This window comes from Tursiops truncatus, chromosome 15, assembly GCF_011762595.2.
Source record: "Tursiops truncatus isolate mTurTru1 chromosome 15, mTurTru1.mat.Y, whole genome shotgun sequence".
In the NCBI taxonomy this organism is placed as follows: Eukaryota; Metazoa; Chordata; class Mammalia; order Artiodactyla; family Delphinidae; genus Tursiops; species Tursiops truncatus.
The window spans coordinates 25,819,324-25,844,769 of NC_047048.1; the positions used below are offsets into that span (position 1 = coordinate 25,819,324).

At 45.9% G+C, this 25,446-nt stretch overlaps 1 protein-coding gene across 1 annotated transcript; it reads left to right on the forward strand.

Moving 5' to 3' along the window:
* The first annotated feature begins 1,689 nt into the window (after window positions 1–1,689).
* Window positions 1,690–24,982, forward strand: LOC101334876 (group 10 secretory phospholipase A2). The gene is made up of 6 exons (XM_073792288.1): window positions 1,690–1,714; window positions 8,725–8,768; window positions 9,767–14,064; window positions 15,008–15,158; window positions 16,923–17,029; window positions 24,750–24,982. The coding sequence occupies exons 4-6, from the start codon at window positions 15,088–15,090 to the stop codon at window positions 24,890–24,892; spliced, it is 321 nt and encodes a 106-aa protein (XP_073648389.1). The 5' UTR covers window positions 1,690–1,714; window positions 8,725–8,768; window positions 9,767–14,064; window positions 15,008–15,087; the 3' UTR covers window positions 24,893–24,982.
* Window positions 24,983–25,446: the final 464 nt, after the last annotated feature.

A 25,446-nucleotide genomic window follows, 5' to 3' on the forward strand; every position in this document is an offset into this window, starting at 1 on the left:
TTGTTGCTATATCTTAAAACCTAAAATTTTTTTCAGGTTTAAGAAGAATAAATAAAATGGAGATACATTTGAGGCCTGGCTCTGCACACAAAAATGGATAATAGGCTCATTCTGGCTCTTGCATCCCAGATGAAGGTGGAGGTTCCTTCTGCAGGTAGACACCATAATGCTTTGCTTGCCTTTGACTCACCTTCTTGTTGTGCTATAATATTCATATGTTGACATATTCATGTTGTTCATATTGTTGACATATTCATAATTGTTATATTCATAACATATTCATATGTTCCTGCATCGGAACCCAGAGAAGGAGCAGTCTAAGGATAAAACTTATCCAGTCTTTAGCTGACAGAGCCATTCCAATCGATAACAGCAAATATCCTAACATAAAGTGAATGATGAATTGGCGGTACAAAATCAAGAAACTCCTTTCATGCTTCATCTCCTGTGACAAGGTGTTTAAAATAGGAGCACGTGGGATCCCAGCCACAGCGGATTTTTGCTGGTGGCAGAAAGACGAGAAAAAGAATTGGAAGAATTACCATTGAAAGGTTGACTGAAGAACTCATTTCAGAAGGACATTGTTTTCAATATGAAGTTTATTTGTACCCATAAGGAGCATGACTGATCAGACTAGAGTTCTACTCTATCTAGTTTTCTGGATATCGATAAAGAAGATAGTGTTCTAGGATCATCTTGATTATCTCCCATGAAAGACGCTCAAGAGAAGAGAATGCCCAGCTTGAATTCTGTATGGCTTTAGACAACTTCAGGAAGTAATCTGTTACTGAGTAAATCCTAGTGAACTTTTCTACTTTATAAAAACAAACATATGATCAAGAGAAAGTAAAGTCCATATGAACTTAAAAACCAACAGTTTGAGCCGCAATCATTGTATATCTGGATAGTGATCTGTAATTACTTCATGTGGGTGAAATGTCTATAGGATTTGCCATTCTGAACTTTATTTTTTGATTTAAAACTTTTTTTATTTTTAATTTTTATTGAAGTATAGTTGATTTACAATGTTGTTTTAGTTTTACGTGTACAACAAAGTGATTCACTTATATATATATATATTTTCTTTATGGTATATCCATATATGTGTATACATATACATATATATATTCATTTTCAGATTCTTTTCCATTATAGATTATTAGAAGATATTGAGTATAGTTCCCTGTGCTAAACAGTAGGACCCTGTTGGTTTGAACTTTCTCTAAATACAAACATGTCCTAAGGTTTCAGTGTTAGCAGGTATTTGTTGTTAAACAATCAGGTAAGCAGCCGAGATAGCATGGTTATTTAGTAAATTCAGTGCAAGGAAAAGGCTTCTTGGGGCCGTATTTACACACCAGGCCATGGGGATTTGACAGAACAGAGGAACTCCATCCCCTTGGGCAAGTTACCTCTGTAACCTCAGTTTCTTCACTAGTAACAATACCCGCCTCATTTGGCATTTGAGAGCATTAAATTAGCAGGCCTAGGAGAGTGCCTGGCATAACAGCTAATGTCTATTAACTTGTTTCAGGCCTGTCTCCCGTAGAGCCAGAATTTGCAGCCAGCTGAGTGGAGAGGTGAAATCTGTCCTTATCTACCATTTTTCTGAACAAGTCAGATTCTTCCCTGAGGCACGGGTGCCAGGGAAGGAGTTGGAGGCCTCATCTGACAACTTTCAGGTGGACTTATTCTAAAGCCAAAGTACATGCAAGTACGAGAATGGAAACAACTCAGAGGGCTAATCTTTTCGGTATCAAGCCTAGAACTTTTGAGATTTGATTTCTGACCCCCAAGTTACAGGTCTTCAGCCCCTGTGGTTCAGTGGAAAGGTGCAGAAGTGGAAACTCTAGGCTGTCTCTGGTAGACACCCCCTCTGTAGTATGTGCTACATACTTTCTTTTCTCATTTATTTCAGTTCCCCCAAGGAGATGATCGGAACACTCATGTGCTCTCTTCTCCAAGACTTCTAGACCCTAGTTATCCTTTAAAATTTGTCATTGGACGCTTGCATTTATGCATTTCACCTATTTTCCCAATAAAATCTCAGTACAGAGAAATGCCCTAAACAGACCCTTTGATAAACTTGCAACCTAACGAGAAGCTTATTTCATCAAGTTCTACAAAATAATTGTGCTTGTCCAAGAAATTTGCAGATGCCCTTTACACACTTTTTTTTTTCTTTTTTTTTTTTTTTTTGCGGTACGCGGGCCTCTCACTGCTGTGGCCTCTCCCGTTGCGGAGCACAGGCTCGGACGCGCAGGCTCAGCGGCCATGGCTCACGGGCTCAGCCGCTCCGCGGCATGTGGGATCCTCCCGGACCGGGGCACGAACCCGTGTCCCCTGCATCGGCAGGCGGACTCACAACCACTGCGCCACCAGGGAAGCCCCCCTTTACACACTTTTAACAATGTTTTTAAATAGATGCTTTTAACAATGCTTTTAAAGTTTAGGACAACTTCATAATGTGGTCTAGAGTTGTAGAAAGCATATCAGATTAGGGATCTGAGGACAGGGCTTCAAAATTTGCAAAAACACCTGGACACTGAGATGCAGACATGTCAGCTATATGAAGCCTTGCCTTCAAACAACAGCTATTTAATTAAATCTGTGCAATAAAGCTTTATTGGTGAGACTGTAGAGGTGGACACAGGTGACAATGTGAGAATGGATGGAGAGATGACAGAGAATAAACAGGAATGGGTCCTAGCAATATGTGGGTTAGTCCTAAGACACAAATGGCATATTTTAGGCAGAAGTGGGAAAAATATTCTAGCTGGATATAATATATAAAATATTCAAGGCAGCATGGAGTGATGCAGGATCATATATGAGTAATGACATGTAACTTAGTATGGCTATCGTGGAAACTGGGTTCTGTAAAGAGGGGAGAGGCCAGAAAGTAACAAGCTGGAGAGGTAGGCAGGGCCCAGATAATATGGAACTTTATAACAAGTTCATGATTGGGGGTTTGATCCTGAAAGCAGAACAAATCTTCATGAGTTTTTTTTTTTTTTTTTTTTGCTGTACGTGGGCCTCTCACTGTTGTGGCCTCTCCCGTTGCGGAGCACAGGCTCCGGACGCACAGGCTCAGCAGCCATGGCTCACGGGCCCAGGCGCTCCGCGGCATGTGGAATCTTCCCGGACCGGGGCACGAACCCATGTCCCCTGCATCGACAGGCGGACTCCCAACCACTGCACCACCAGGGAAACCCCTCTTCATGAGTTTTAAGTTGAAAAGTACAGTCGGCCTGGGCTGTCCAAACTCTATATATTCCAAAGGTCTTTAGGACTGGTCCTTGACCACTCTTTGGAGAGAACTTCTGAGCTTGGAATATGACACCTGAGAAGAGTATTTTGTATACCTGGGCTTTGGACCACACCATATAGCTTACACTAATAATGTGATTTATGGTGAGTACCTATTTTTGTATACTTAGGGGCTTTAGGCTACACTACATCAGTTTGACCTTGGTGGGGAGGGCTGGAGACTGTGCCTACATGCCTACATAACTGACCCCCAATAAGAACCCTGGACACCAGGACTTGGGTGAGCTTCCCTGGTCAGCAACACTTCACACATGTTGTGAAAAGGCTGGGAAAATTAACTGCTGTCTGTGCTCCTCCACTGGGAAAAGATAGTTGGAAGCTTGTGCCTGGTATATCCTAGACTCTGCCTTATATGACTTTTTCCTTTGCCGATTTTAATCTGTATCCTTTAACAATAATAAACCGTAACCATCAGTATAACAGCTATTCCGAATTCTGTGAGCCCTTTTAGTGAATTATCAAACTGAGGATGTTCTTGGGCACCCCACACACAAGACATAAAAAACAACATTTACATTTAACATTTAAGAATTAATACATTTGGTCATGAGAATGATGGATTTGAGGGGGCTGTTATTAGGGAGTCCAGAAAGGAGACGTAAAGGCCTCAATGAAAGCAGTATTAGTAGAGACGGGAGTGTTGATGACAAATGAAAAAGCCTTGATGACTGATGGTGTGTGCAGGGGAAGTTGGGGAGTAAGTGGTGTAGGAATTGGGATCAGCGGTCTTGAGTAACTACACTTATAGTAGCTACATTATCTAAGATTGGATGCACAGGAAAAGACCAGTTCTGGAATAAGAAGGATGAATTCTGCTGCAGGCATGTCAGAATTAAATGCTTGGCCAAGATCTAGGTAGATAGGTCTAAGGGGAACATCTCCAATCTGAGATAGATGTAACCAGGTGTGGGAAACATCCCCAACCAGAAAGTAGCTGAGGCTATGGAATAAGAAAGATCACCCTGAAGAAATATGCAGAGAGCAATGAGAAGAGAGTCAAGTCCAGCACCTAGTGGCCCACTGGCTGGTTGTTTAACCCCCATGTCTTCTGTAAGGCAAGGGGCCGTGCTGGCTCTTCTCTACTAAATTTCTCCTTACCTATGTAGGTCCTCTGGCTCTCCTCCAACTCAACAGAACACTTGTCTATTTCTTGCAGATTTAGTGCCTGTCATATCATAGGTACTCAAATACTTCTTTAACAGGGCGATTCTGAAACAAATTAAGAACAGCTACTACAGGGGGACCTCCCTGGCGGTCCAGTAGTTAAAACTTCGCCTTCCAATGCAGGGGGTGTGGGTTCGATCCCACATGCCTCGCAGCTAAAAAACCAAAAAACATAAAACAGAAGCAATATTGTAACAAATTCAATAAAGACTTTAAAAAGCATCCACATCAAAAAAAAAATAAAAAGAAAAGAAAAAAGAACAGCTACTACAGGAAAGAGGTAACATTTTTGGCTACCAGGGTTGAAATCCTATGATTAGATGAGAAAATCATCACTCATTTAAGTGCCACGTACAGTTTGTCAGCTGGAAACAGTTATAAAAGTTGAGAAGTTGGGCGTGGGAGGGCAGAAAGACATGCACAAGCCAGAAGGACTCTACTACCTTTTAGAGCTGGTAAATCTTTTACAGTAGATGAGGAATCTCTTAAGTTACGTCTAACTCAGCTATTGCCAGCACTCAAGTATTTCTTTGATGGTGTTCCACAGAATGCTCATCCCCAGAGAGATGCTTCACAAATAGAAAGTTTCTTTGTCAAGTGGTTTTGCGAAATGCTACATATGCCTGGAGTTTCATCATGCACAAGAGTACTCTAAAGACTCTGGGAGGGCTTCCCTGGTGGTGCAGTGGTTAAGAATCCGCCTGCCAATGTGGGGGACATGGGTTCGAGCTCTGGTCCGGGAAGATCCCACATGCCACAGAGCAACTAAGCCTGTGCACCACAACTACTGAGCCTGCGCTGTAGAGCCCGCGAGCCACAACTACTGAAGCCCACGTGCCTGGAGCCCGTGCTCCTCAACAAGAGAAGCCACTGCAATGAGAAGCCTATGCACCGCAACGAAGAGTAGCCCCCGCTCGCCACAACCAGTGAAAGCCCACACACAGCAACAAAGACCCAATGCAGCCAAATATAAAAATAAATTAATTAATTAATTAAAAATAAATAAATAAACGTAAGTAGAAGCTTTAATCTTTTCTCCCACACCCCAGTGCATTTTCTTGTTTATTCCCTATGGTTCATGCACCTCTCTATGAAGACCCTAGATGATGTCCTGCCCCCTCCATTTCAGCTCTGACCTGTAAAATGGGTGAGAGGGAAAACCTTACATCCTTTATGAGAGTGGAGCTTTAAACTGAAGTAGAATTTTTTAAAAAGACTTCATTTTTAAAAAGCAGTTTTAGGTTTATAACAAAATCGAGAGGCAGGTACAGAGATTTCCCAAATACCTCCTGCCCTTGCACATGGGTAGCCTCCCCCGTTAGTAACATCACCTACCAGAATGATACTTTTTTTTTTTCTTTTGGCCACATCACACGGTTAGTTCCCAAACCCGATCCCCAGGGATCAAACCCGGGCCCCCACAGTGAAAACGCCCAAGTCCTGACAATTGGACCGCCAGGGAATTCCCAAATGGTACTTTTTTTTTTAACCAAAGATGGACTTACATTGATACATCATAATCATTCAAAGTCCATAGTTTACCTGAGGGTTCACTGTTGGTGTTGTACATTCTATGGGTTTGGACAAAAGTATAACAACATATATCCATCATTATAATACCTGTAAAAAACAAAGTTCAACCAAGTAAATTTAAAGATCTAATTGGCTCTGTTTTAACTTACTGTTTAACTTACTGTGAGTATTTAACTTACTGTGAGTATTTTCACTGCCCTAAAGTCCTCCATGCTCTGCCTATTCATCTCCCCCCAGCCCCTGCAACCATGGATCATTTTGTTGTTTCCATAGCTTTGCCTTTTTCAGAATATCATATAGTTGGAATCATATGGTATGTAGCCTTTTCAGATTGGCTTCTTTCACTTAGTAGTATGCACTATGGTTCTTCCATGGCTTTCCATGGCTTGATACCTCGTTTCATTTTAGCACTGAGTAATATTCCATTGTCTAGATGTACCACAGTTTATCAGTTTACCTACTGGAAGACATATTGGTTGCCTCCAAGTTTTGGCAGTTATGGTTAAAGCTGCTACGAACATCATGTGCAAGTTTTTGTGTGCACAGAAACTTTCATCTCCTTTGAGTAAATACCAAGGGGTGTAATTGCTGGATCTTATGGTAAGAATATGTCTAGTTTGGTAAGAAATTGCTGAACTGTCTTCCAAAGAGGCTGTACCATTTTGCATTCCTGTTAGCAATGTATGAGAATTCCTGTTGCTGCACATCCTTGCCAGCATTTGGTGTTGTCAGTGTTCTGGATTTTGGCCATTCTAATAGGTGTGTAATAGTACTGCATTGTTGTATTAATTTGCATTTCCCTGATGACATATAATGTGGTGCATCTTTTCACATGCTTCTTTGCCATCTGTATATCTTCTTTGGTGAGGTGTTTGTTAAGCTTTTTGGGCTGCTTTTTATTTTTATTTTATTTTATTTTTGCGGTACACGGGCCTCTCACTGTTGTGGCCTCTCCCGTTGCGGAGTACAGGCTCGGGACGCGCAGGCTCAGCGGCCATGGCTCACGGGCCTAGCCGCTCTGTGGCATGTGGGATCTTCCCGGACTGGGGCACGAACCCGTGTCCCCTGCATCGGCAGGCGGACTCTCAACCACTGTGCCACCAGGGAAGCCCTCTTCTGCCCATTTTAAAATCAGGTTGTTTGTTTTTTGATGTTGAGTTGTATGAGCTGTTTACATATGTTGAATATTAGCCCCTTATTGGTCATATAATTTGCAAATATTTTCTCCCATTCAGTATGTTGTCATTTTGTTTTGTTGACGATTTCCTTTGCTGTGCAAAAGCTTTTAAGTTTAATTAGGTCCCATTTGCTTATTTTTGGTTTTATTTCCTTATTGCTCCTTATTGCTTTAGGAGACAGATCCAAAAGGATATTGCTACGATTTATGTCAAAGAGTGTTCTGCCTGTGTTTTCCTCTAGGAGGTTTGTGGTTTTCAGTTTTAATTTAGGTATTTAATCCATTTTGAGTTTATTTTTGTATATGGTCTTAGAGAATGCTCTAATTTCATTCCTTTACAGGTATCTGTACTGTTTTCCAGAGCACTATTTATTAAAGAGACTGTCTTTTCTCCATTGCATATTCTTGTCTCCTTTGTTGTAGAATAATTGACCATGAGTGCATGGGTTTATTTCTGGGCTCTCTATTCTGTTCCATTGATCTATGTATCTGCTTTTGTGCCAGTACCATACTGTTTTGATTACTGTAGCTTTGAAGCATAGTCAAGTCAGGGAGCATAATTCCTTCAGCTCTGTTCTTCTCTCTCAAGGTTGTTTTGGCTATTCGGGATCTGTATGATATCACTTATATGTGGAATCTAAAAAATACAATAAACTAGTGAATATAACAAAAAAGAAACAGACTCACAGATATGGAGAACAAACTGGTGGTTACCAGTGGGGAGAGGGAAGGGGGGAGGGGCAATATAGGGATAGGGGATTAAGAGGTATAAATTATTATGTATAAAATAATCTACAAGTATATATTGTACAATATGAGAATATAGCCAATATTTTATAATAACTATAAAGTATAATCTTTAAAAATTGTGAATCACTATATTACACACCTGTAACTTACATAATATTGTATATTAACTCTACTTCAATTAAGAAGCTGTACTGTTTCTGATGAAAACTTATTAAAATTGTAAGGTTGTACCCTATTTATTCCCCTATTGATAGGCATTTATGTTTTTTCCATTACTTTGCTGTTATAAAACTGTTAAAATGAATAGCCTTGAGCATATGCCATTTCATTTTTTTGCCAATATATTTTTGTGACAGATTCTTAGAATGGGATTCCTGAATCAAGAGGTAAATGCATATTGTTTTACTCTGTACTCATTAAACAACAACTCCCCTCTTCTTTCCCGCAGCCCCTGGTAACCACAGGGATATAAAGTTTTTTCAAAAACCGCAAAACAGAAACCCAAAATGGATGGGTATCTTTATCCTTATATCTGTGTCTCTGAGTTTTCAGAATAATATCAAGATAATTTTTCAATAGACAAGCTTTCTTGAATTACAGTTTATTAATCTGATTTTGTTTTAATTTTAATTTTTTTCTCTGAATCACAAGAGTTTAGGTTCTCATAGAAATTTGGAAAATAAAGATACAAAGATAAAAATAAGAATCGTGCAATTGCACCAACAGAAGATAACCAGTAACCATTTCGATATGCTTCATTCATTTTCCAGATTTCTCTTCTTCACTCTTCTGCTTGTTCCAGAGACAGCCCCATGTAAGCATGTGTAGTGGGTATATGCATATAGATATGTCTATATATGGCTCTCTCTCTGTTGTATGATCTGTAAGTATAAAGGCAGTATTACACTGTAAATTTCTACTTTTTAAAGTATTTTAAAATGACCATTAAATATTCTTCAAAAACACTCTATATTAGAATGAATGCATATTTTACCATATGAAAATCTCATAATTTAACTACCTTTTAATTGTTGTATATTTAGGTTGTTTCTAGGTTTTTGCTCTTTGTTAAGGATCAACTTTGTGTATAAATCTTGTCTGAGGAGTTTATTTTCTTAGAGCTATTTCTAGAAATGAGTTGCTGGGTTAAAGGGTGTGCTGGTCTGTATCAGGATTCACTGCTCTATTATTTGTGGTCTCAAAAGCTGGAGCATGTGCATAGATTCACATGCTCCACTGTATGCATAGAGTTATTTTATCTTCTAATCATAGAAGAGCACCCACTTCGATCACCTAGAAGAAATCATTTTACTCACCAAACATTGTAGCAACCTTTTGTCATAGACCAGGATGAAAACTGAAGATGTAGTTAGACTGAGACCAACACTAGGACACAGTTAACTGATATACTTAACTCACCCTTAGCAAGTGAGGTGCTTTGGCTCCATTCGCATTGTGTCATTTCCCCTCATCTCTCAGCACATTCAACGGAGGCCCCTCTGGACCAGACTTATAATTTAGGTTATTTTAAATATGTTAATTAAGGAGAGAGTAGGTCATTAGTATATTTGGTGATGGTCTCAATGCTCCAATTATTTAACATATTTGGGAACAAATTATTCTGCATAAATGAGCTTTGCAGATGATTGAGGATAACCAGTTAAAACAGTAGTTTGGGGTACAAAAGTTCCAATATTGTGAACAGATTTCCTGACTTCTTAATTATAATGAACACATCAGTATAAATGAGTTTTCCTCCATGCATAGTGATTGGGAACTTCCTGAAAGCAAAAATCTTTCTCCCTAAACCAGAAGAGGATCTCAGGCACAAAGCCTTGCAGAGGTGAGACAGACACAGCAGCATCTTCACATTTGAAGGAGGGCAGTGCGAGGTATGGACTCTTCATCAACCGGATTAATACATTTTTAAAAAATTTATTTATTTTTGGCTGTTTTGGGTCTTCGTTGCTGCGCACGGGCTTTCTCTAGTTGTGGCGAGTGGGGTCTACTCTTCGTTGTGGTATGTGGGTTTCTCATTGCGGTGGCTTCTCTTGTTGTTGCGGAGCATGGGCTCTAGGCGTGCAGGCTTCAGTAGTTGTGGCATGCAGGCTCAGTAGTTGTGGCTCGTGGGCTCTAGAGCACAGGCTCAGTAGTTGTGACGCACGGGCTTAGTTGCTCCACGGCATGTGGGATCTTCCCGGACCAGGGATCGAACCCATGTCTGCTGCATTGGCAGGAGGATTCTTAACCACTGTGCCACCAGGGAAGTCCCCGGATTAATACATTATTGACACTAAATTGCTTTTCTGATTCATAAAAAAAAGTCTTTCTCCCTAGATTTATGTGGGATAATTTATCCCTTGTTGCCCATGGAGACCTTCAGAAGAAAGAAAATGGTTTTTACCCCATGTTTTGGAGAGTCTGAAACCCATAAGCTGTTTGGACAAGCCTTAATTGGATACCTGTTTTGTGCCAGGCAAGCCAGTGCTGGGCGTTCAAGAGGAGAGACCTAGGTCTTGCCTTGAGGAGCTCACTCCCGTGAGGAGAGAGTAACCTCAGAGTGTGGCACATGGATGCCCTGATGCCGCAGGCTTTCATAGGAGGCAGACAGGAGTTTGGCACCATGTAGAAATGAATTTGAGTCTGGCTTCCCCTGCTTCTTGGTTCTTAGCTTCTCTGAGCCTCAGTTTCTTCCTGTGAAGATGGGGACACCAGGGGTCTGAGGTTGTGATAAGATCATGCACTGGATGCCCTTAGCACACTGTAGCAGGTGAGATGTGACGTCACCTTAGGTGCCAGTATCTTTAGGAGGGCTTGGCAGTGGGGATGGGGAGGGGTCCAGGGTTCCACTCTCAGAAGTAGTTATGACTAATTGGGTAGGGCTAGCACCAGGGACAAAGGGGGACAGATGTGTGCCACGACTGTCATCTCTTTTTGATACTGAGCACCTACTGTGTACCTCTTCCCGGCCTCACAAGGGCCCTCAGAGGCCTTGTTGCCCTCGACCAGATGAAGAGCCTGAGAAGGGGAGGGAGGGAGTGGAGTGGGGGGCTTGCTCAGACACAGCTGCAGCTTCACTCCCCTTTCCCACCACTGGTGCTCTGTCTTTTACCAGAACTCACTCTGTGACGTTGAGCAGGTCTTTGCCCGCCTCGGGAGAGCTGGTTTCAGGGGAATCAGGGACGCCAGGCTTCCCACATTTAAAGTTTTAAAGAGCGTTCCAGTCCCTTCCCCTCCAAGTCTCCTCTCGTCGGACGCCCAGGTGAGCGCTGGGAGCTGCCCGCAGGTGATGATAATACCAACAGAGTACCTCGCATTTGCTCCGCGACCCGACCTGTGCTAAACTCCTTTCCTCCGTAATTCTCCGCAATCCCCAATCCGAGACATCCCGGGGCCGAATTCGCCCCGCGGGCCCGGCCCCCTTTCGTGATCAAGATGCAGAGGCCCCGACGGCCTCCCAGCACCGCCCCACGTGCCGCCCCTGGTGGCTCCGCCCGGGCCCGCGCGCGAGAGAGACCGGGGGCGGGGCCTCGGGGAGGGGGTTCGGCCGGGCTCGGTGACTACACTGGCCCAACAGACCGCCCCACTCCTGCCACCCTCCGATGGGTCCACTGTCTTTGTGCCCGCCAGTAGGGCTGTCGCTGCTGCTGCTACTGGGACCCGGACTCGGGCTCAGCTCAGGTGAGTGAGGGATGGGCCCCCTCCAAGGACCCAGGAGTTCCTGGGGCTCCTCCAGTCCTCCCCAGGGTGCCAGGAGCCCTGCCTCCCCAGCCCTCCCAGGGGATCCAGGAGCCCTACAGCCCCCAGCCCTACTTTCTGTGGTCCACCCACACGTTGCTTCCCAGCTTCGTGGGAGCCCTGTCCCCCTGCACTGTCACCCCTGTCCTCCCCTAGAGCCCCTCATTCACAGCTTCCAGGGACCCAGAACTAGCCCAGTCCTCCCCCAGGGCCTCAGTGTCCTCCCCCAAAACCCTCTCCACTCACTGGCACCCTCTCCAGTGACCAGACCTCCCCATCCACCTGGCCTGGTGCCCCGTGAACTGAGCCTTCACTCCACCTGTCCCTGGGGTCTGCAGTAGGACCACCAGGGGGACACGAGAGGCTGAAAGGAGCAGGGGAAGAAGGGGCCCAGCCCTACCTGGGGTCGGGGAAGAACGCAATGTCCCCTTCTCAACCACCCCAGACGTCACCCTTGGATAGGTCCCCTTGGCATATTACCCACAGGGACATGTGCAGACGCCACAAGCACAGAGACACACAGGCACAGGACGCCCCCAGCCTCATCTGGGCACTCAGGTGCTGGGCTCACGGACAGGCTCACACACAGACACAGGCAAAGACACCGCAAGGGAAACGCACACACCCACACACCCACACTCAGGGATACCGAGACAGCCCCATATGGACACACATACAGAGAGAAGCACACACACACAAACACACACACACCCTCAGACCCACAGGAAGCCTGGACAGCCTTGGCATTCCCAGCAGAGGCTGTTGTGGGCAGACACAGCAAACAGCCCCCAGAATGACCTGCCCCACCTAAGCTGGCATGGAGGGAGTGTTTGCCTTGGTTACAAATCCAGTGCTGGGTGTCCACCCATGCCTGGGTTCTCCCTAGGGCTGAGTCCAGGACCCTGAGATGCCAGAGGGTGGGTCAGGTCAGGGTGGGGAGACCTCTGGGGACAGCTTTAGGGTGTGGGTTTGGAACTGGGGTCCTGTCAGATGTGCTTATTTCTTTTTCAAGTTTTTATTTCATTTTATTTATTTTTGGCTGCACCACGTGGCACGCAGGATCTTAGTTCCCTGACCAGGGATGGAACCCACGCCCCTGCAGTGGCAGCACAGAGTCTTAACCACTGGACCGCCAGGGAAGTCCCCAGATGTGCTTAGACTGGGAGTGTTCCATGGGGCTTGGTGGATCCAGGGGTCCAGGAAGCTTTTCTGAAAGCCCACTGCATGCCAGGGGATCCGGAGCTGCCTGCAGCAGAGATCTGTCCAGGCTGAAGGGTCATGCCCATGAGCAGACAGTGGCACAGCGTGACAAGGTCCCCTGTGGTCACATGGGGGTGAAGCAGATTCTAGAAGGAGGTGATGGGTGAGCTGGGTGAGGATGGGGTGAGGGCACTTGCAGCGTGGGGTGTATGTGACAGGCAGTTTAACTGGAGGAACAGGACATGATGAGTGGGGTCCATGTGGGGCACGTTGAGAGAGGGTGCTGGAGCGGGGGGAGGGTCAGCTCCTGCAGGGCCTCTGATCAGTGAGGACCCTGAGCTTTACCTGGAGGGGGACGGGAGCCTGGGGAGGTTTCAAGCAGAGGTGTGGGCAACTGGGGGCAGCACTCAGGAAGTCCTGTGAGAGGAGGACGGGTCATCCAGAGAGGAAGGCAAAGCTTTTAACTCTAAACTCGTTTTTACATTTTGTTTCTATTTAACTTATCTCCAGTCCCCTATACGAATATGCTGCTTTTCCCACTGAGAAAAAAACAAAATTGAGGGAATTCTCTGGTGGTCCAGTGGTTAGGACACCGAGTTTCCATCGCTGGGGACACCACTTTTATCCCCAATCGGGGAACTAAGATCCCGCAAGCCACGCGGCACAGCCAAAAAAAAAAAAAAAAAAAAAAAAATTGAATTGAATTGAATTTTGGTTTGGACTCTTCAAAAAAGTCAGCATGATAAATTCTTGTTCCAGATAAAAAGACTTGAAACAGACATGATGATTAAAGGCAATGCAAAAATCTCCTCTGGATCCTCAGTCCTGGAGCAGTGGGCAGAGAGCGGGTTCCCAGGAATCAGGCCGACCTGGGCACGAGTTTCTGCTCACCAGCTCACCAGCTCTGAGACCTGGGATGGGTCCTTTTGCTTCTCGTAGCCTCAGTCTCTCCATCTGTAAGTGGGAGAATAGCCACCCGTGAGACAAGGAAGTTGACAACAGATGTCGCCTATAAATTGGGGAGCACAGTGCCCGGTGCAGGGCGAGGTCCCAGTGATAGCATCTCCTTACTGTGGCTGATTGTGTATTTTGACTAAGCGCCAGAGTGGACTCATGGCCCTCACCAGAAGAAGGAGTGGCTCTGGGATTCTCTGATGCCCAGCTCACAGCAGGTTTGGAGGCCCCTTACCCCGAGCAGTGGACCCCTTGATGCCCCTAAGCTCTGTCACCCTGGCAGGGCTCCCTTCCTCCTTGGGCAAGGAGGAAGGAGCACTGGATTGGGAGTCAGAAACCCCCAGTCAGGTCAGGTTCTTGTGGGCTGTGTGACTTTAGGGTTGTCCTTCCCACCTGGGCCTCCTCTTTCTTCCATGTGAGATGCAGGGGTTCCAGTCGCACCAACTATGTACTGCTATGTGTCACAGCCACATGGGGGATCCAGAAAAATGGCTGGGATGTGGCCGCAGGGCCTCCCCGTGTGGGAGGAAGCTGTGCCGGGCAGTGAAAATAAGAGATGCAAAGGGCCCTGAGCCAGAGTCTGGAGGGCAGTGGTGGGGGCAGTGGAGACCCAGGGAGAGGGAAGCCCCCGCAAAGGAGCCCGCCTTGATGGCAGGGACTCTGTTCAGCTCACTTCTGATGTCCAGTGCCCAGCACGGGCAACTGGACAGACGTTTGATGTGCGACTTGCAATCTGACTCTGTCTGGAGTTGATAAGGGCAAAGGATTGGGGATCAGGGCATTCCAGGAAGAGGGAACAGCCTGTGCAAAGGCCCAGAGGTGTGAGTTGTTTCAGATGCTGTGGCTCTGTGACCTGTTTTCTCCTTCATGGCTGCCTTGAAGGTATTGATAACAATAGTTAGAGCTCATTGTGTGCCGGGTGCTTTACATGCATGATCTCATTCCATTCCTGGGAGTGAGATCCCCTTATTCCCCTGTTTCACAGATGAGGAAACCAAGGCACAGAGAGGTTGAGCTGTCCAAGGTCACACAGCTAGGAATAAGAAGCAGGATTCAAACTGAGACAGTCATCCAGGCCCTTTTCAGGCTGCTGCCCTTCCCCAGAGCCAGGGCAGCCCCCACCTGCAGCCTCTAACATTTGTCTCCCCCTACCCACCCCAGCTTCCCAGAGGTCACATGTGCACCGACGTGGGCTCATAGAACTGGCAGGGACTGTGCACTGTGCTGGCATCCGCACCGCCATGGCCTACATGAACTACGGCTGCTATTGTGGCCTGGGTGGCCATGGCCAGCCCAGGGATGCCATTGACTGGTGAGTGCATGCTGGGGCCAGAAGGTTCCACCCCCTGGGGTCAGGAAGGAAATATCACCTATGAGGAAATACCCAAAAACGAGGTTGGGGTTTGGGCTAGGAAGATCCCAGCACGCGGTACTACTTGCAGGCAGAGGGCATCCTGGGCAACACGGCCAATGAGGCCAAACTGTGGTGCCAGCTGCCCCCCCCACCGTCTGGCCATGGAGTGATTGATTATGTTAGCTGAAAAAAATTGCACGTCATTGATCAGACTTATTATGCATCAGAACTATTCTGAGAACCCCTTCGAGCCCTCACAAACCCCCATTTCAGAGATGAGGAAAGTGAGGCACAGAGAGATCAACTTGCCTGGGGCCACATAGAGAGTGAGGGGTGGGAACTGGGATTTGAACCCAGGCAGCCTGGCTAGATTCACGCCCCCATCACTGCCCTCTGCTGCTGTGTGAGAAGGGCCTGTTCTGTGCGAGGCTGCGGGCTTGGATCTTGCCATGACTTCCTTTCATTTGCCCTCGGGGCCACGGCCATCCGAGGAGGCAGGTATGATGGTGATCCTCGTTTTACAGATGAGGTCCCTGAGGCTTAAAGAGACACAGCCACTCACCATTTCCACTTAGTGCTGGTGGGGGGCAGGGGCGTGGAATGTGACTGTCTCTTCCCAGCTCGGAGGATGTAGCTGTCACTGACAGATCTTTATCCAGCCTCGTGCCTTGGAGGCTCCTGCCATGGGCCCTGCCCTCCCTCCCACACTCTGGCTGTCTAGTTCCTGCACATCTTTCCAGGTGCAGCCCAGGCCTCACCTCCTCTAGGAAGCCTTCCCTGAAGCCCAGCTGGGCCTGGCACTTCTCTGGCTCCCAGAAGCCCCTCTCCTAACCCCACATCCCAGCACTTCTCGCCACACACGTGGCACCTGGTGGCTTGTCTGCCTCTCCCCGCCAGACTGGGAGCTCCTTGAGGGCAGAGTGGAATCTGGCTGACGTCTCCCTGCCAGACCCTACTGAGGGGTCAGCGCAGGGTGGGGCTGCTGGCTGGATGGAAGCAAGAGCAGTGGATGATTGCACGATGGACAAGTTTACAGACATTGGTGGGTGTTTCTCAGGGAATTTGTATGTTATTATTATCATTACTATTGCTTTCGAGGTGCTCTTACGTGGCAGGCTGGACACCAGTGACACCGTGGGGAGCAGGACAGAAATGGCCCCGCCCTCATAGAGGTCTCGGTCAGGGAGGACAGCTGCTAATCAGTCTTCTCCCTAATTAGGGTCTCATCAAAAACCTGCCCGGAGGGAAGGAACCTGGGCTTAGGAGAGGGTGTGATCAGGAGACTGTCAGAGCCTGGGGAGTTGTGGGATCTGGATGGCATCCTGGGGGTGGGGCGGGTACTCAGGCTGAGACCTAGAGCAGGAAGAGGGGGCATGAAGTTCTCCCAGGCAGGGGGCAGAGTGTGGGCAAAGTCAGGAGATGGGGAGGGTGTGGCTCGCTCCAGGAACAGAGAAGAGACCACTGTGGCTGGAGCTCGGAGACTCAGAGAGTGAGGCAGGCAGGGGCCAGGCTCGAGTGTGGCAGAGGGATGGAGGCAGCGCAGGACACACTGAGGTCGGTGGAATTATTTCCCAAGATGGGGATTCTCAGGGAGAAGGCTTGGACCAGAAGATGCTGTCACCCTGTGGGTCCTCACTCACCCGAAGTCCTGGCACAGGAGGATGGCCAAGAGAGCATCCCTGCCTTCACCCACCCGGCGGTCTGCCTGTCTGCCACCCACAGGTGCTGTCATTCCCACGACTGCTGCTACAAACGTGCCGAGGTTGCTGGCTGCAGTCCCAAGATGGAGCGCTATTCCTGGCAGTGTGTCAATCAGCACATCCTGTGTGGTGAGTTCCCAGCATCAGACCCGGTAGCAACCACTGGCTGGAGCATAGAGGGACTTCCAAGTATAGGCAGGGCCCATCTCTCCCCATCTGCCCCAGTCTCCACTGTGCCCTATTGTCTGCCTGACATTGAGGCCAAGTGTCAATTACTATAGCTCATTTCTCCTGTGCTGTTGATTTTGTTATGGAAAAGGAATATTTCTATCAGACTCAGGAAAACAGAAGGTAGGTCAAAAGGCTGAATGCTTCAAGAAAAATGGGAATGGTGAGCCCATTTATTTGTCAAAATGAAGAGTACACCTGGGTCTGATATATCCCCTTTGCTTCGCTCATTAGCACTGCCTGCCCCAGGGGATGTCTGAGTTTGCAAACCCTGGCCTCTGGCCAACAGCTTAGTCCATGATTCAGATTCTGTGACGTTGCCAAGCCTTGATCTCTCAGGGCCTCAGTTTCCTCATTGGTAAACTGGGGGCGGAAATCAAGCCGGCCTATTGTAAGGATGAAGTGACAGTGTCACTGTGCTTCATGCCTAGTAGATGTCATTAATGTCTGGTGAAGAAATGACCCAACACAGAACCTCCGGTGAAGATGACCAGGCACTATTTCACTGAGCCCAGGATTTGGGGAAGGACAAGAAGACAGTTCTGTGTAACCCTGAACCCCCCAAAAGAAAGTAATTTCTCTTTCAATTTTCTTTTAATCCTTCTAATTTTGTGAAATTAGGAGAAAGTCTCAGTTCAGTGTTACGTTAGCTGAAACATCCCTGGGTCACTTGCTGGTCCTTTTTAACCAAGAGAGTAGGTTTCTGGCTTATAACGTTATTCAAAAACCATTCTATTCCTAAATTTAATTCTGGCCTTAAAAAAATTCTTCATTATCTATCTATCTGTTTATCTGTCTATCTATCTACCTATGTATCATCTATCTTTAACCACAAGCAGCGTGTATTTAATGAGGATAATTATAACATAACCTGATATCACTGTACATTTTACATGACCGGCCACTTCTTTTTTTTAAAAACTATTGTTAACTTGCTCCATATCATTTTATTTATTTGTTTGTTTATTTATTTATGGCTGCATTGGGTCTTCATTGCTGCCCGCGGGCTTTCTCTAGTTGCGGTGAGTGGGGGCTACTCTTTGTTGCGGTGCGCAGGCTTCTCATTGTTGTGGCTTCTCTAGTTGCAGAGCACAGGCTCTAGGTGCCCGGGCTTCAGTAGTTGTGGCTCGTGGGCTCTAGAGCGCAGGCTCAGTTGTTGTGGCGCATGGGCTTAGTTGCTCCGCGGCATGTGGGATCTTCCTGGGCCAGGGCTTGAACCTGTGTCCCCTGCATTGGCAGGCGGATTCTTAACCACTGCGCCACCACGGAAGCCCAGTCTTGGTACTCTTGTTGAAAATCACTTGGCTCTTAGATCAGTGATGTCTCTGAGCCTGTTTCCTTACCTGGAAGATGGGTGTTGCAAAGATGGAAGAAGTTTTATAACGTGATAACCAAATTGGATGGAAGTTGTCACTTTCTTCCCTACCGTCTTCTCCATCCCTCATCCTCATCTGAACCTCTCTCTGACCCCCACTACCTCCACCTGAGAGAACTGAGGATCTGGTGTGATTCTCCACTAAAACCCCAGCTTCTGCAGACTTGTTCTCCTCTAGAGGGAAGGAGGCTATCCTAAGGGTTACGTAGAAAGATGTTCTTAGATATGCATGGATTCGCAGCTGTATCCTCTGAGTCTGAATTAGGAGTTGGCACAGAGCAAAACTGAATTAATATGGAGACATAACATCAAGGACTGAAAACGCCCCAGACATCATCTCATCCAACCCTCTCACTTAGAATTGGGGAAAATGAAGCCCAGGGAAAGAAGTGACTTGCTTAACATAGTGGTGATAAGCCCACTTCTGGGCATATTCCCTGTCCCCAAACTGCCCCCTTCCACTATGGGTGGAGAGGAGAAGTGGGCCTTGAATGGGAAATGTGTTAAAGACCTTTCTCTTCTTCCTTCAATCATTTTTACAAACCATGTAAAAATGATGTTTGTAAAATATTTATTGGTGTGTCTGCTGGTGGAGTCTGTGACTGTTTGCAGAACTGCCCTCCCTGAACCAAACGAAGAGAACCAAAATATCTATTATGCATTTTTTTTTGCTAAAAATATTCTTATTCTGTTTGGAAACATTCTGAACGTAGTTGTTTGCTTAATTATAGGTGTGGCCCATTTTCCATTTATGGGCCTGACTTAAATATATATTTTTTCAATGTTAAGCATATAATAATATTTACTGGCAGGGCTTTATTTTAAACTTAACCCTTGGGAGCTAGGTTTCCTCTTCAGTTTTTATTATTCTTGAATAACATGAAGCTGTTGGGCTCCTGAGGCCATGGAGCAGTGAGACCCAGCCTTGCTTTTGAAAGGATCTTTCTTGCTCAGGGAAAAGGGTGGGAGCACAAAGGAAGCATAGGCAAGGTCAGCTTTGTGACCTTGGATAAGTTACTAAATCCCTCTGAGCCTCACTTTCCTCATCTGTAAAATGGGAATAATAAAACTCTGGTGTTGGGTTTGTATAAGAATCAGAAACAATGTATGGCTTTTCTGTATTCTCCCAAAAATTATTACTGAGAATCTACTCTGTGCCAGGCTCCCTGCTAGGTTTTGGGCAAAACAGAGAAGCAAGGCTCTGTGGTCTAAAAAGAGGAGAGCAGTAAATAGCATCTGTGCCAATTGTTTTTACAAGTGCTGTGTCGGAAGAGAAAGCAGTGAAGTATTATACCAACTACAACATAGATGAACCTTGAAAACGTGAAGCTCAGTTAAAAAAAAGCCAGACACAAAAGGTCACCCATTGTATGATTCCATGTATATGAAATGTCCAGACTAGGGAAATCCACAGACAGAAGGCATATTTGTGGTTACCAGGGACTCCGGAGAGTGGAATTGGGGAGTGACTTAATAAATATGGGGTTTCTTTTGGTCTGATAAAAATGTTTTGGAACTAGATAGAGGGGATGGTGGCAGAACATTGTGAATGTACTGAATACCACTGACTTGTCACTTTAAAGTGGTAAATTTTGTTATGGGAATTTTGCCTCAGTAAAAATGTATCCTCACCCCATAATGCTCAGGGGTCAGAGAAGGTCTCACTGACAAGATGCCATTGAAGCAGAGACTTGGGGAATGAAGGAGTCGTGGGAAGAGGTGGTGGGAACAGCCAGTGCAAAGGCCCTGAAGTAGGGATGAATGTCTGGGTGGTTTGAGGAGGATGAGGCTGGAGTAGAGTCACCCAGGGAGAGAGTAGTAGGTGATAATAGAATGATGAGGGCCAGATCCCCCAGGCCGTTGGAGGCTTTCCTTTGAGGGAGATGGAGAGCCAGGGAGGGTTTTGAGCAGAGGAGGGACATGATCCGATCTGCATTTTAACCGTACTGCATTTTTGGCTGCTGCATAGAACATATGCTGGAGGGAGCAAGGGTGGAAGCCAGGCACCTGTATGAAGCTGTCCCAGGGATCTGGGTGAGAGGTGGCTTGGGCAGGTGGTGGCAGTGGAGATGGTGGAAGGGGGGCTTCTGGACATATTTGGCTGGAAGGTGGAGCTGAGGGACTCGCTCATGGATGGGGGAGGGAAGGGGAACTGGCTGGAGTGTTCATGCGAGTCACCCTGTCCTTAGACAGCTGTCCTCCGGTTGCAACCCTGGAGCTTCAATGGCTCTTTCCTCAGAAATCCCTACCCCACCAGGTCCCGTTGCTCCAAGGGTGTACGTGTCTCTGTTGTGCAGCGGCCCCTGGAAATTTTACAGGCAGAAGGGCTGGCTCCTGCACCAGCTGGTTCATTTACCAATTTTTACATATTATTTTTATCTATCTATCTGTTCATCTGTCCATCTGTCTATCCATCCATTTATCCACATGCTTTTTCTGATTCAAACCTAATCCACCTTTCTTGTGAAAAATTAAAACATTCCAGAAACACTGTAATGTAGAAAGTTACACTCCATCCACCAGAGTTAACTAGCTTCTGTTAAGTTTGGCATCTTTTCCTCCAGATTTGTGCATGTTTAAACAAACAATAGCAAAAATCAGATCACACTATGTATATTTTATTTTTTTTTTCACTTAATATAGTGTCTTGGACATCTTGGAACATCTAGGTCAGCCTCATTCTTTTAAAGCCAGACATCACCTATGGCAGAGTGTCTCCATCTTGACACTTTGGACATTTGGGGCTGGAAATTCTCCAGTGAGGGGGCCGTCCTGGGCATCGTAGAGTTTAGCGGCGTCCCTGGCCTCTAACCAACCAGATGCCAGTAGCACCCCCAATCCCCCACGTGACAACCAAAGATGTCTCCGCACACTGCCAAATGCCCCCTGGGGGCCCCAACTGAGAATGGCCAGTGACACGAATGTACTTTATTTTGCAGAGACCATGGCTGTTCCTAAGTCTTTGTGCACTTGTGAGAGGGTTTTATAGCATGGAGTCCTAGAACTGTTGGGTCAAATGGTGTATCTGAGGTGCCCTTAGAATTTATATGTAGAAAGGACTGGAGAGCAGCCTGAAAGGGGGTTAGAGAACTTGTCCTGGATGGGTATTTACTCGGCAGGAGCATTTAAAAAATGTAAATGATGTTTATTGTAGAGGCTGGGGAGGGGCTAAAGGGAGACCTGGTAGAGATTAGGGAGGAGGAAGGCCACCAAAGTCCCCACAAGCCACCTCCTTTCGGCACTGAGTGGTATAGGTATTTTAAGTCTAACAAATAATGTAAACTAAACTTTGAAATAGCTGCCCTTCAAATTTGGTTAATTGAGATTGCTTTTTCCACGATGAAAGCACCGTATGGCTCAAAGTAGAAGAGTTTCAAATTAGAAAATGTAAAAGTTTGGTGGGAAATAAAACTCCATTGACACTACCCAGACATCCATTTGATTAACCTTCTGGTGGTGGTGGTGGTGTTTTGTCTTTTTTGAGTGCATAATACATAAAAAACATAGCAGTGTGTTTTGTACCCCTTATTTTCCTCTTAAGTATAAGCTCTTTTCCATGTCATTAAAACTCTATTAAAAGAATAGATATATGTATAACTGAGTCACTTGCTGTACACCTGAAACTAACAAGATCAACTAACTAAACTAACTAAATCAACTATACTCTAATATATATATATATAAAAACTCTATTAAACAATCCTCTGTTACAAACTTGAATTTGTAAGGGTGGGCGAGTGCCCCGAGTTGACACCCTACTCCCTTCCTGCAGACAAGCCAGGAGGCCTGGGGTCGGGCAGAGCTGAGTTGGGGCCCAGTCCCCACACCCCTTCCTGGATTTTTCCTCTGTAAGGTTGGGGTGCCAATGGCACTGCCCTGAGAGGACTGGGTGAGATGGGGACCATAGAGCCAGCTCTTTGCCCAGTGCCTGGCTCCGCATAACTGCACAGTTAACGCCAGCTCCCATCGTCCTGACTTTTTCTGTTGTTATCCATTTACTGAATTATAACCAAGGCAGTTTTTCTTTTCTGGGCCGCGCCGCGCCACATGGCTTGTGATCTTAGTTCCCTGACCAGGGATCAAACCCGGGCCCCCTGCATTGGGAGCGTGGTGTCTTACTCACTGGACCACCAGGGAAGTAAGTCCCTGGGAAGCTTAATAAATGAATTTAAGGGAGAAAGATTTTCCCTCTCAGTCCTTTGTTAATTTTTCCAATTAGGCAAGGAGGAAGTATCAATTGCACGATAGTCTGACTGCTAGAGAGGGTAAACCTCTCTTACACTTGCTAATCTCCCTTTTTCTTTAAACCAAGACACTCCAATTTGGGGGCTCACAGCTTTCAGGTGGGCAACAGCATTTAACTAGACTTTGATATCAGGACTTTATCTTCATTGGTTTTTGTTGTTGTTTTTGCTTTCTTTGTTTTTTAGTCAGTTTCTTATATTTGTGGTATAAGATTTTGGTTTTCCATTTATGTCAGTGATAGAATTTATTTGATGCAATTTAATACCATTTAATATAATGAAATCATAATTTATTTAATAATTGACTTACTATTAGAAATAAAGGGGATTTAAAGCTAGCATCTTGAAGCTGCTATGGGTCTGAGTTTGGGAAACCCTGTGTGCAGTCATGCAGATAAACACCTTTAATCAACTCAGCTCATTACAGAGGGTCCCGGGCCCCCTGCCTCCTGCTTGACATCCCCCACCCCTCCCCCACTCATCGCTCCATCCCCTCCTGGTGCTGCCAAGCTCTTCAAGTGTTGCCCTGAGAGAAGCTGATGAATTTTCTGAGTCTCATGCTTCACCTTGCTAGGATCTCCATGGAACTTGTGCATTTTAAGAGGGGATCTTTAAAGATTAGCTGACAGCTTAAGGAGGTCAGCTGCAGCTCATAAGCACCTGCTGTATGCCCTGGATTTTACTGACTTGGTCTCTTTTCATTCTCCCAACAGCCCTTAGAAGTAGGTACTTTTAGTATCCTCATGTGGCCCCTGTGGAAACAGCCTGGGAAGGATGAAGTGATGTGCCCAAAGGAACTATATCCATGGCCAAGCTGGCTACCTCCAGAGTTCATGCTTCACTGTGCCTCTGGAAGAAATTTGGCAAGATTTAATAGTGGGTGTTTTTTTTCCCATTTTGTGGATAATTAAAAACCCACAGTCAAAGGCAGATGACATATCCATAGCTGTTATACCTTCTAAATTAATAAGATACAACTTGAAGATCACAAAGTCTTTCCAACCTAAAGGAATGACTCTCTAGCAGTGGAATTCCCAAGGCAGAAGGAGATTTATCTTTGGGTGGCAACCTTTGCACCTCTGTATAAGGTAGGCCCAGGATGGAAGGAAGAGATGGAATATATGATTGTTACCTAAAACAAACTATTTTCTTACTCAGTATCATGTCATGTGCATATAATGACATTTTACTTCTTCTTTTCCAATTTGGATACCTTTTATTTCTTTTTCTTGTCTGATTGCTGTGGCTAGGACTTCCAATACTATGTTGAATAGAAGTGGCAAGAGTGGGCATCATTGTCATGTTCCAGATTTCAGAGGGAAGTCTTTTAGCTTTTCACCATTGAGTATTATGTTGGCTATGGGAACAAACTGTTCTCTTGAAGGACCATCTGAAAGAGACCTGGAGAGAAAAGGCAAAGAAATGCAGGTAGAACCAACATTGATGGAGTTACACGCGTAGGGCCAAGCCCCTGCCGGGCATAGGCTTTCTCACCCATGCTTCCCAATAAACCTGCAAAGCGGATGGTGCCCCCATCTACATGAGGACTTGGCTCAGAAAGTTTAGGTAAGACCACACAGCTAGGAACTAGCAGAGAAGGCATTCTGAAAAAAAGCAGCCTGGATGGTTCCCAGGCACCTACTGCTTATCTAAATGGATCCTTAAATGCACTAGTGTAATACTGACGCAGAAGAGAAGCTAAAAGGGCATATGGACTTTGGACTCCCTCTATGAAAACACTCCCCTGGCAACTTCAATTTCCTTTTCTGTAAAATGGGCTGAATATCACCTCCCTCGGGAGTTATGGGGAGAGAGAGAGAGAGAGAGAGAGAGAGAGAGAGAGAGAGAGAGAGAGAGAGAGAGAGAACGTGGTGAACTGTCGAAGTGTCACCCAGATGCAATTTATGCCCTTCCTTGTCCCCAGCTTTACTGGCTTCCCTTGCATTTATCTTCAAGTCTCTCCAAGTCCCTGCTCTAACCTCAGTTTTCCCACTTCTTCCAGGACCAGTGGAGGACAAATGCCAAGAACTCATGTGCAAGTGTGACCAGGAGATTGCTTACTGTTTAGCCAAAACTGAGTACAACTTAAAGTACCTCCTTTACCCCCGTTTCTTGTGTGGGAAGGATTCGCCCAAGTGTGACTGACTAGCATGACTTGAAATGTCTTTTCTGCACAAGGAAATAAAACTTCTTTTTGTGGAATAACAGTCTTATTCAGTTCTTTGCAGGAGGAAGCTGGGGCCAATTGTTAAAGCTGAAACCCTCGTGTTTGCTTTCACTCCTGTCCCGAACTTGGGGCTGGAGCCAGTTTGGTTTCCAGCTTAATGTCAAAAGTCCCACGCCTATTTTATAAAACCACAACTTTATGACTGTATTAGGTTTGGTACCATTTGAGGTTCAACCTTTATGAAAAGAGCTGAGCCTTGTCTTCTAACCTGCTCCCGATGGCAGGTAGTCAAAAGTGAGCAAACACCTACCATGCGCTTGGCCTTGCTTTCGATTCTGGGCTGAAGCAATAAACAAAATGGCCACATGATGCCCAACCTTGTGAAGTTCAAGTCTAGTAGTTGTTAGCTCGAGTCTTCTGCCCTATCCCACTACACCTTTAACAGTTAAAATTTATTTCCTGATTACGAAAGTAGTACCTATGCACTGCTAAAAAAAAAAATAAATAAATAAAAAATAAAAGTAAAATAACC